Raw genomic sequence first — 13164 nt, 5'->3', positions numbered from 1 at the left:
CATTGTTTAATTTATTTTTTCACTGTGTTTAAAATCGTTTTATTGAATATTTTTCTTTAAGGTATTATATAAATATATGATACAATATTGCTGATGACCAGATTAGTTGTTGAAAAGTATTAGATGAAACTATATTTAAACACAAACTCATATAGAAAACGGAAATAATATGTTCATTTAGGAATTTGTTTATGCTTTTTTTGTAAATAATATAGAGTGTATTATATGTTTTATTTTATAAACTATACTCAATAAAATTGCAAGAAAAATATAAAAATTAAGTGAATAGTTACTTTATGATAAACTTCTTTCACAGTAAAGTTTTGCTTACGGTTACATTAGTATATTATATTTTATTTTCCTCTAGAAAAATTATGATATATGAAATTGATTACCTTTCTTTAGCCTTCCATATGGTATAAAAACTGTCAAATATATTTATTACTATGGATAGGATAATCAGCAAGCTTACCTTGAAAATTTCCTTGTTGGGTCCACTAATGTGAAAGAAACCCATAAAGACACATAAATAGTACACAATACTTAGAAATTTTTGATTGCACTGCAATCTTTATCAGCCATAAGAGATCGTTCCATTTGTCTGCCCCTTTGAGTTGGAGAGCCAGTGTGGGAAGCAGGATCGACAATAGGCTTTTAAAAGTTTGAAGCCATATTTTTTAATTTGGAATTTAGGTATTGTAGGCCATGGTTAAACATTATTGTGAGAGATAGGAACTTATCAGATTGGTTTTGGTTGGAGGTCTATTGTTAGATTAGAAAGGTGGATTTATTCTTAGACTAGGTTCCTTGGGTTTCCCCACTGTAAAAATCTTCACTGATTGTGTTATTAAAAGTTTTCAGTTCATTCCCACTGGAACATATGTACTGTTTGGGTAAATGGGATGTATCTTTTGGCATTGTTAGGGTGGAAATTATTGAAGTGAAGGTATTGCAGGTGGTTTGTTGATTTGAAATGAACTTCAGTAGGCAATGTTTACATCTAAAAACATTGTCTGTAATGGAGGCTGTATGAGTAAATTGCAGGAAGCTGAATTTGTTGAGTTTTACCAGGAAGTTGCTTAACACATTCACTGCTAACGTCTCCATTTGGAGACATGCCAAACTTTCTCCGGGTACAGCCTTTTCAGATCTGAGATCTTCTTTTATGGTTTTCTATATTTTTTAGTGCACCAAATGAGTTTAAATGTATTTGTTAGCAATGAAAGCATTAAAGAATCTCATCCGGCAGTCCATATCATAAAAATGTCATTGATGTAATGGAACCAAAATATTTGGAGGTTCAGTTATTTGTTCTGAATAGCCTGCTCAAGCAATACTGATAAATTGGCGTAAGATGGTACCATTTACGGTTCCTCTTTCTTGCAGAAAACTGGAAATTGTTCTTTTTAAGTATTAATCCTGCTAGGTTTACAAAGAAAGCAATTGAGGTTTCTTTGTTGGGCATTTTTCCAGATAATATTCCAATGCCTTACAAATACTCCCTTTATACGGATATCTCACACACCAATGGCCTCGCAGCATTTTCTAAATGACGCTATAAAAACTACTAACTATGATTTACTCCTTATAATAAATCAGGAGTACATGATATGTAAAGATATCTTTCTAAATAATTAACAAGATCTAATTTTGAATAAAACTCGAGAACATGAAATAAACTACTGTATGTGTGTTTATTTAAACTGTAGGAGTTCCTAATCTGTTATGCATCAGCCTGAATATGTTTGCAACATTACTGCAAATTGATATTGTATTCTTGGTGTAATTTATAGTAAAATATTGTTTATTAATCGATGATTAAATTTTTATTATTATAGTTCTAAAATTTGTTTTAAACATGGACTGTTGTGGTTGTATCTAGCAACAAGCTGCCTTCAGGACCAAATATTCCTTGTGCCACACTGAAGGTGTTAAAAAAGTATTTATAGATAGAGCGGTATCGTTTAATCACATTGTGGCGGGTGTATGTAACTACTATTCTGAGTGTCTTAAGGACATGTCTCATACCACACTAAGATGTTAAAAAAGTATTTATAGATAGAGCGGTATCGTTTAATCACACTGTGGCGGGTGTATGTAACTACTATTCTGTGTGTCTTAAGGACATGTCTCATACCACACTAAGATGTTAAAAAAGTATTTATAGATAGAGCGGTATCGTTTAATCACACTGTGGCGGGTGTATGTAACTACTATTCTGTGTGTCTTAAGGACATGTCTCATACCACACTAAGATGTTAAAAAAGTATTTATAGATAGAGCGGTATCGTTTAATCACACTGTGGCGGGTGTATGTAACTACTATTCTGTGTGTCTTAAGGACATGTCTCATACCACACTAAGATGTTAAAAAAGTATTTATAGATAGAGCGGTATCGTTTAATCACACTGTGGCGGGTGTATGTAACTACTATTCTGTGTGTCTTAAGGACATGTCTCATACCACACTAAGATGTTAAAAAAGTATTTATAGATAGAGCGGTATCGTTTAATCACACTGTGGCGGGTGTATGTAACTACTATTCTGTGTGTCTTAAGGACATGTCTCATACCACACTAAGATGTTAAAAAAGTATTTATAGATAGAGCGGTATCGTTTAATCACACTGTGGCGGGTGTATGTAACTACTATTCTGTGTGTCTTAAGGACATGTCTCATACCACACTAAGATGTTAAAAAAGTATTTATAGATAGAGCGGTATCGTTTAATCACATTGTGGCGGGTGTATGTAACTACTATTCTGTGTGTCTTAAGGACATGTCTCATACCACACTAAGATGTTAAAAAAGTATTTATAGATAGAGCGGTATCGTTTAATCACACTGTGGCGGGTGTATGTAACTACTATTCTGTATGTCTTAAGGACATGTCTCATACCACACTAAGATGTTAAAAAAGTATTTATAGATAGAGCGGTATCGTTTAATCACACTGTGGCGGGTGTATGTAACTACTATTCTGAGTGTCTTAAGGACATGTCTCATACTACACTAAGATGTTAAAAAAGTATTTATAGATAGAGCGGTATCGTTTAATCACACTGTGGCGGGTGTATGTAACTACTATTCTGTGTGTCTTAAGGACATGTCTCATACCACACTAAGATGTTAAAAAAGTATTTATAGATAGAGCGGTATCGTTTAATCACACTGTGGCGGGTGTATGTAACTACTATTCTGTGTGTCTTAAGGACATGTCTCATACCACACTAAGATGTTAAAAAAGTATTTATAGATAGAGCGGTATCGTTTAATCACATTGTGGCGGGTGTATGTAACTACTATTCTGTGTGTCTTAAGGACATGTCTCATACCACACTAAGATGTTAAAAAAGTATTTATAGATAGAGCGGTATCGTTTAATCACATTGTGGCGGGTGTATGTAACTACTATTCTGTGTGTCTTAAGGACATGTCTCATACCACACTAAGATGTTAAAAAAGTATTTATAGATAGAGCGGTATCGTTTAATCACACTGTGGCGGGTGTATGTAACTACTATTCTGTGTGTCTTAAGGACATGTCTCATACCACACTAAGATGTTAAAAAAGTATTTATAGATAGAGCGGTATCGTTTAATCACACTGTGGCGGGTGTATGTAACTACTATTCTGTGTGTCTTAAGGACATGTCTCATACCACACTAAGATGTTAAAAAAGTATTTATAGATAGAGCGGTATCGTTTAATCACACTGTGGCGGGTGTATGTAACTACTATTCTGTGTGTCTTAAGGACATGTCTCATACCACACTAAGATGTTAAAAAAGTATTTATAGATAGAGCGGTATCGTTTAATCACATTGTGGCGGGTGTATGTAACTACTATTCTGTGTGTCTTAAGGACATGTCTCATACCACACTAAGATGTTAAAAAAGTATTTATAGATAGAGCGGTATCGTTTAATCACACTGTGGCGGGTGTATGTAACTACTATTCTGTATGTCTTAAGGACATGTCTCATACCACACTAAGATGTTAAAAAAGTATTTATAGATAGAGCGGTATCGTTTAATCACACTGTGGCGGGTGTATGTAACTACTATTCTGAGTGTCTTAAGGACATGTCTCATACTACACTAAGATGTTAAAAAAGTATTTATAGATAGAGCGGTATCGTTTAATCACACTGTGGCGGGTGTATGTAACTACTATTCTGTGTGTCTTAAGGACATGTCTCATACTACACTAAGATGTTAAAAAAGTATTTATAGATAGAGCGGTATCGTTTAATCACACTGTGGCGGGTGTATGTAACTACTATTCTGTGTGTCTTAAGGACATGTCTCATACCACACTAAGATGTTAAAAAAGTATTTATAGATAGAGCGGTATCGTTTAATCACACTGTGGCGGGTGTATGTAACTACTATTCTGTGTGTCTTAAGGACATGTCTCATACCACACTAAGATGTTAAAAAAGTATTTATAGATAGAGCGGTATCGTTTAATCACACTGTGGCGGGTGTATGTAACTACTATTCTGTGTGTCTTAAGGACATGTCTCATACCACACTAAGATGTTAAAAAAGTATTTATAGATAGAGCGGTATCGTTTAATCACACTGTGGCGGGTGTATGTAACTACTATTCTGTGTGTCTTAAGGACATGTCTCATACCACACTAAGATGTTAAAAAAGTATTTATAGATAGAGCGGTATCGTTTAATCACATTGTGGCGGGTGTATGTAACTACTATTCTGAGTGTCTTAAGGACATGTCTCATACCACACTAAGATGTTAAGTATCTTCTTTTAAAACTCTTTCAAACATTTAATATTAATATGTTGCAGGCATGTTCAACTTAGCTCAAATGCCCAATCGACCAATGATTTTTGATTGGAGGATAGCATTCAAGTACGTAAATTAAATATAGCAACTTAAATTGTGTCTCCAGCATGAAGAATTATATATTTTCATTAGAATAGAAACTAGGAGTACTAGAAACTTTAAAATTAGTACAAATAATAAAACTAAAACACAGTTTAGTATAATATGATTTATACTAAATTATTTGTATAATATTTTGATTCTTGAAATCACTAGAAGTTATACCACCAACATTTTGGGCCTTTAAATCTAGGTTCAAGCCTGCCTTTGCATATCACATCTAAAATATAAACATGGCTACTTATATGTCAAAGACAACATGAACTCTTACTTTTGAATCATAATAGATGTGTATTATGAATGCATTAGAAGAGTTTAGATGGATTACATAAAGCATTCCAATACATTGTCATTCTTCATATTCAACATTGCCAACAGATAGATAAATAAATAGAATCTATAGAAAAATTAGGCTTGATAGAGGAAGTAGAGGATCAGGCCAGGGTGGTTTTATTTCTGAAAAACCTTTTATTGTGCTAAATTTACAAAACAATATACATTCAAAGTACAATAATGCACATGTGAAATACATATGATTATTTAAATTACATAGTAAATCAGGTAGCATAAATATTTAGTCCTTACATATTTAAATTCAGTCATATTTTAGTTCAGGAAAATGTTTCAATTCGGCGTACTGGGTACATATCACAAAATTATTTTATATATTACAGTATAAAAAGGATATGAAGCTTTCATCTCACAAAAGCGCATTATTTTGAGAGCTCCGTGTGATTTAAATGCAGCATGAACATTTATGTACGAGGGTCTTCCAGAAAGTAAAGAACGTTTTGTTATAAGTCAATAAAAACAAAAGATAAGAGCATGAAAATTTATTTATAAATACTTATAAACTTACTCTATTTTTCTACAAAATCGCCGGAACTGTCAAGGCACTTGTTGTAGCGTGGCACCAGTTTTTCTATACCGACGTTATACTGTTCTGCCGCCAAGGAATGAAGCCACGTTTTTACTCCTTCTTTGAGGTCTTCGTCACCCAAAAAGTTTTTTCTGCCTAAAAACACTTTCAACTTTGGAAACAAGTGATAGTCACTCGGAGCCAGATCTGGACTATACGGAGGGTGTCCGAAGATTTGCCATTTGAAAGAATTGAGTTCTGCTTTGGTTCGTGCACTGCAATGAGGCCGAGCATTGTCGTGGATCAGCACCACTTTCGACGACAGCATTCCGCGTCGTTTGTTTTGAATAGCGCGGCGAAGCCGATGCAAGGTCTCGATGTAGGCCTCTGAGTTGATTGTTTTCGCCTCTCGGCATGAACTCCTCATGGATTACGCCTTTTCGGTCCCAAAAAACTGTTGTCATCAATTTCCTGGTGTTCAAATTTGGTTTTTCTTTCCTGTTTTTTGTTGGTGAATTCGAGTGATGCCATTCCATTGACTGGAGCTTTGTTTCCGGGGTTCGATAGGAAACGCAAGTTTCGTCACCCGTTACGATGCGGTCAAGAAACGCATCACCTTCTTCGTCATACTGAGTCAAAAACTCAAGAGCTGCTCCCATCCGTTTAGTCTTGTGGACATCAGTAAGAATCTTAGGCACCCAACGAGCACACATTTTCTGATAACCAAGACGTTCAGTCACTATTTCGTGCAAAAGCGACCTTGAAATTTGTGGAAAAAATTCCACTAGACCACTCAAAGTGAAACGACGGTTTTGTTGAATTTTTCCATCAACTTTCGCTGCCAACTCGTCAGTAACGAGTGACGGCCTTCCACTTCGTTCCTCGTCGTGCACATTAGTTCGACCTTCCTTAAATTGAATGCACCATTTTCTCACTGATGACTCGTTCATCGCATTGTCACCGTAAACTGCCATAATTTGCCTATAAATTTCAATAGGTCGAACATTCTGTGCATTCAGAAACCGTATCACACTACGCAGTTCACACTTGGCGGGATTTTCAATTAACGCCGCCATTTTAAACTTTCACAGGAGACGCAAACGTGACCTCACGGTACCGCTACTCAGCTCACACTGAGGCAGAAGGTGTGGCTAACGAACAAGCTATCTACCGCGGTGGTGGGGGAACTGCGCCGCCCGTGATGCGCAATCGTTCTTTACTTTCTGGAAGTCCCTCGTATATGTTGTTTTTCTTTTGTTACTATCTATTTTTAAAATATTTTCTCTGCGTTTCTTTTAATATGGTGATTTGGATTTAAATGAAGTGGAAGAGAGGACTTCATAGTCCTAACTTCGCCTCCATCAAACCATGTTTCATTTCATTTTCATAACAGCTGTTAGTCAGCTCATACTATGAATTTAAAGTAAACCTTTTTCATTCAGATAGGATTATTTGCTTCAAAACCCATTTATACATAATTAAAAGGGCATATGTAATGCTTTGAACTTCCTAAAAGTTTATATAATGAAAATAATTTCACTCAACATGTGTTATCCATTGTTAGTTATGTGTTTAGTTAACATTTCCTAATCTCAGTGTAAAGTGGTGAATAGCTTTGAACTTATATGATAACATGGCTGGCTACATATTAACTCACAGAATGATTGAACACCAAGATGTGTGCAGTAACTCCACCTCTTCTCCTGCCATAATTGCTTTCTGGGTGGCCCTTGTATGAGATATGGAATATGAACATTTAGGGATGATAATTTATTAAAATACAGCTAGATATCAATGTAAAAATGTAATTAAAGTCTTCATTTCTTGCTTGAAATTCTAATATAAAATTTGTTTCCTGTTATACCAGGTAGATACTTAACTGATGAAACATCAAAATTAATACTGTCTGGCCAAGAAAATTCAGTCAACTTCTACAATAAAGCTTACGTTCAAAATCTACATCCCTACACTCTTTATGGTGGATTTTTATTGAACAAAACTCTGGAAAATAAAAAAATTAATCAGGCAGATGTCGACTGGCCTAACTCATGTAGACAATGAAGGAAAAGCATCTATGGTGAATGTGGGAAAAAAGGCAATAAGTGAGCGTACAGCAGAGGCGACAGCTACAATACAAGTTGGCAAGGAAGTGGCAAAGCTGATTGCTGACAACAACATCAAGAAAGGAGATGTATTAACAGTGGCCCAGCTGGCAGGAGTACTGGCTGCTAAACGGACGTGGGAGTTGGTACCACTGTGTCACAATATCACGCTAGCACATGTCGATGTGCGTGCACGTCTGGACCAGTCCGCTTCTGCAGTGGTGCTCACCAGCAGCGTGACTTGTGTAAACCAGACAGGAGTGGAGATGGAGGCCCTCACCGCTGTCACTGTTGCTGCCCTCACTGTGTACGACATGTGCAAGGCTGTCTCCAGAGACATGGTCATCTCCGACATCAGACTTCTTTCCAAGACAGGTGGCACCCGTGGTGATTACTATTCAAAGCTTGTTAAAAATCCAAATTCCTGAATTGTCTAGAAAACTAGTCAATAAGAAGTTTTAATTAAGTTTTTTAGTTGAATATAGAAAATCAAATGCTTGAAATATATATATAGGGTTCATAGTATGTAATATTTAGCGAGCTGACACAACAACAAGCAACGCTATGTTCTATCTTGTTTTGTTAGTTTGCTTCTGTGTGTTATTTGTTTAACTTTTAAACATTTGTAACCCTGAAATTGTTCACATTTTAGTGTTTTCATTGGGTATGAATGTTTATCATATTACAACCACTGTTAAATATAAAATATATTTTAACTAGTATAAAAATTACAAATGTTTTAAAATGTTCATGCCAAATTTCACAAAAACAAATGTAAGAAAAAAAATTATCAGGGGATATAAAGGTTTGCACTCGTAAAAGAACAGCATGTTTAGTAATGATTAAAAAGAAACTCCAACAAAGTCATAATCAAACACATTATCCAAACGTATGTTTCTCTGCCTCTTTTCTCTTCAATTTCTTGCTCTACTTACAAACCATACATTTATATATAATTAAAAGAATATCCTGATTTTGTATGGCAATTTTAGATATCTAAAACTATTAATCTAAATTTTGTATCAATCGAGAGCTCTCACATTGTAAATGTGCTTTTTAGTGGATTAGATATACATTGGACTGTAGTGACTATTGGACTATAGAGCTGTGCCCCACAGGTCTAAAGTTCCAATGTTTATTTTATAGGAGTGTTTATTTTAGTTAAAAACCAGACTAACAAATCACATGTATGTTTTTAAACAAAAATATTTTACTCGGCTTTTAATTAAAGAAGCTCTGAAGTGAACAAAACACATGACCAACTCCCATTTACAAACAAAACTGATGTAAATATCTGAGCACATTCCACCAAATTTTTATTGTACTACTGTGAAAACGCCAAACCTAGCTGAGATCATAATTCCAAGAAATTCTATGGTTATTGTTAAATGCAGAACAGAGGACACAAGAGTGTATTCCTTTCGGCCTCCCGTCCACTGAGTGGTAAGATACATACTCTATGTTTTTCACTTGTTATGGGTTAAAAAAATGTACAGTGCATATAAATGCACACATCTACAGAGAACAATGGGCATTGACAAGCATTTCTGTTGGTCTAACTGTACATCTTGTACTGGTTTCCTATGTGAAATATTTAGGATAAATTTAAAAGGAGTGTAGTTAATTAGATAAATGTTGGGAGACTTCCATAGAAATATACAAAGACTGTGCAAAGGCTGTGAAGAATTCCCTAGAAATGGCATATTAATATTGGATTCAATTTAGAATATACCATGATAAGTGAATGGCCTTGTCAAGCTTCATTACTGTCATAACACACTTCTTTTGATAATTACTGTTTCTTAAATTATTTTTTGTAATGTATTAACTTTGAACTGACATCGTTAGCTCAAATAATAAAGGGCACGCAATGTTAAGCCATTTTAAACCCTTTTAAAATGTTTCATACTACTGAAAATGTAACTAATATATTAATTTCAACTTAGTTCATTGTTTTCTAATGATATGAAATATGCATAAATAACCAAAATATAAAATAATCTGAATTTAATTACTGACAAATAATATGTTTAGTTTCAGTACAGTATCGTAGATAATTTATTTTACAATCTTAGTCTTTTTTGAAAAATGTACAAGCTTATTATTTTTAGTGACTATTTTAGTGTCATGCCACTGGAAGTTGAACTGATGTACTACAAGTTATTAAATATAATTATTTTACATCACTTTCAAGGAACAAGGAGTACGCCATAGTATTTGCATAACAGACTTCCCTGAGGTTGCTTGTACAATTTCAAACTTATAGCTCACTTAATTCTTGAAATATCCTTCAGATAGATAGATATAAAAACAATCAAACAGAAAAGAAAATTTTACATTCCCTCAACAGGCAAAAGAAAAATTATGGCTTCAATGTTGCTGTCAAATTCCATGGTTGAACATCCATCATTATAGAACTCATTCTTGTTCATGTAGAAATTAAGTTCCATGGGAAATTTAAAGTCTATAGATTCTCTCTTGCCCATGGCACATTCACATTTTTCTTATTAAAGTAGGTTTTTTAGAATTGTTTAAATAATAAAAAGTTCCAGTGAGGTAAGCTCCGGAGTGTACTGCAACACAAGAGTGTGCTGAATCAAATCTTGTTACCAACTTTTACACTGCCTTTACACTCTATTATATTTTCTTTTTAATTTTACTGCATGAATAAAAATCACATGTTGAAATTTCGTATGATTTGAATCAGTTTTACAAATTTATTTATTCTGCTATTTTCTCATTGTCATCATGGATACCTATAAAACCAATGTAAAAATACTTGCTAACACTTAGCCAAATCCTAAGAAGTGATATGCAACATTATTGAATTTATTGTTGCTTATATAGAATTGAAGATTCATGCAAACTTTCAAGTGTATAAATCAGTTTATTTCCTTGATGCAGTTTGGAAAGACAGACAGAAATAACATTTTTCCAGTCCTTGAGTCATAGGTCTTGGTAATGCTTAGCCAATAACAATATGTTGTTCTCATTGTTTTTGTGTTAAAAAATTTATTGTTTGTAAGATATGTATGAAAGGTTTATATAAATTTTAACCTTATAAGCGGCAATTGATCAAAATTGTTGATTGATGCCTGCATCAATATTGTTTCTTTTTGAGATTTGATGTTATAGACCGTTTTAAAACCAAAATAAACAGTACACCACTGGAAAAATGGGATTTTAAGCATAATGTTTCAATTTCATGCATAAAACATTACCGACTGATATTGTTGTGGGTAGGAAATACAAAACTATTGACATTTTGTGAATGCCTATTTTGCCGCCACTTGTCTAGCAACAATAGCAGAATTGTTTTAGTTTGGAAAATTCCACTGAGGTTATAATTTGTCGTAGAATCTTGTGATGGGCACCATTGATAACATGAAACTTTGCATAATGCTAAATTGTGCATTTTTTACGCTGCCAGTCGATAACAAGGATCATAATTCAGCTCACGAATAAAAGATTATATGGACTTTTCCAATTTTTATTTACATTTCCTGAAAGCTGAAGAGTTGTACTTAGATTTAAAACATTTAGTAATTCTCTACATTAAGATATTCATTTTTAGCAGCTGATGGAAGCTTGACTATTTTGTGATCTTGAGCATTAAATAAATCTTTATTGTCACAAATATTTCACATTATAGCACAGCTATAAAACCGATGACTTTGTAAAATATAAGCTACGCTACTCTTGTATGAGTAAATAAGATTTCCAAACAACCAAATATACAATACAATAAAACAGGGTACAGTATTATTGACATCTTAGGAAAGCAATTATGTCATATTGTAGACTACTTAAAAATATAAAAATCAACATTAACCCTTTGGACGCCAACGCCCAAGGCTGCTGCCCTACCCATCACGCTAGCGCCCGAACCAACTGCACTAGCCAAAACCGCCAGCCCTGTTTTGACGTTTTTGTAACCTATTACGCTTTGCTCCTGTATTATCCTTAGTTTTTATGTTAATTGAATGTTTATTTTTTATTTGTAGAAAATTGTTTGCGCTATCGAACAGTGTTATTATAAATAGCATTTAGAATGAAACTACATTGTTTATGATGTGGTAATGCCTAACCAAAACATTTGTTTACATAAATTCACTTCAGGCCAAAATATCAGTACGAAAAAAAAAATTTTTACCTATCGGTGATATTTTTATTCGTTACAGATATTATATGTAAGACTGCTCACAAAAATTTAGAACTGAAAGTTGAAAAATAGTTCCACAAAAAATACTTTTAATTAGTGTTGATATTAGAAAAAAATTTACCATAACTAGAATATTAATTTTACAGCAGGAAATACGTTTGTACATACTTAGGCTACATAGTATTAAAATGAGAGCATCTTCTCACTACTATAAGTCTATATCATAGATTTTCTTCAAAAAAGTAAGAAAAATCTTTGTCAACAAAATAATTTATTATTTACAAAATATACACATTTGTCCCCGTCAATTCTAACATGTGTGTTTAGGGAAACACTATGGGTGGACACTAAACTGAACAAAATTGATTACATATAGTCTTATTTACTTATAAAATAGTCCTAAAAAGTTTAAACAGACTTTTCAAGTTAAAAATAACTTTTAAAAGATGTTGTTTGTGACCGCTGAGCGATCCTGTCCTTGCAAGCGGGCCCGCCTGCCCGGCCATTGGTGGTGGTTCGGAAGTCACCTTTAAGCTGTTGGTCCCCAGGTTAAGTGTTAGAGAGGGCTTCTTAGCCCTAACTTCGCCAGGTAAAATAAGACATACTTTACTTTTTTTTCTTTTTTTTTTCTCGAACGGCGATCAATCGGACGTTGGCGCTTTTCGCCCGGACCTCGACAGTCCGATCGATCGAACGTTGGCGTTTTTCGACTAGACTTCGACGGTCCGATCAACCGGACGTTGGCGTCCAAAGGGTTAACAAATAGTAATACAGTACTTAAAGTAATAAAAAAAAAACTATTTAAAAACCCGTTTTTTAAGTAACTACTCCTTAATGTTATCTCTGAGTGCACTTAAATTAATTAATTCCTTAAACCTTAAAGGTAATTTATTGAAAGGTTTTTCCCCATGTAGGATGCTGTCTTTTCCACCACTTACAGATACCAGGGGTATTGAAAATTAGTTTTGTACCTAGTATTATGATTGTGTTTGGCATTCAGTGCCATGGAATGCCGGGTTTTTAAATTTGTTGTCATTATGAAATCTTTTGTGTAGATAAATTGCTTCTTATACTATTTTGTAGCATTCTATATGTTTTTAGTGTTACTTTGTAATTTAATTAGTTT

The 13164-nt window shown here is 34.0% G+C and overlaps 1 protein-coding gene across 1 annotated transcript in view; it reads left to right on the top strand.

Moving 5' to 3' along the window:
• Positions 1 to 10981, top strand: part of LOC124371653 (molybdenum cofactor biosynthesis protein 1-like) — a gene marked incomplete at its 5' end in the record, with an annotated part of 32244 nt that extends 21263 nt beyond the window's left edge. The window contains 2 exon segments of the mRNA XM_046829992.1: positions 7642 to 7814; positions 7816 to 10981. Coding sequence (XP_046685948.1) covers positions 7642 to 7814; positions 7816 to 8304 — 662 coding nt within the window.
• Between the last annotated feature and the right edge of the window lie 2183 nt (positions 10982 to 13164).

The sequence above is a fragment of the Homalodisca vitripennis genome, unplaced genomic scaffold (assembly GCF_021130785.1).
Source record: "Homalodisca vitripennis isolate AUS2020 unplaced genomic scaffold, UT_GWSS_2.1 ScUCBcl_1740;HRSCAF=5740, whole genome shotgun sequence".
Taxonomy (NCBI): Eukaryota; Metazoa; Arthropoda; class Insecta; order Hemiptera; family Cicadellidae; genus Homalodisca; species Homalodisca vitripennis.
Note: the sequence above shows the minus strand (reverse complement) of the source record. Positions and strands in the feature narration are given on the sequence as shown.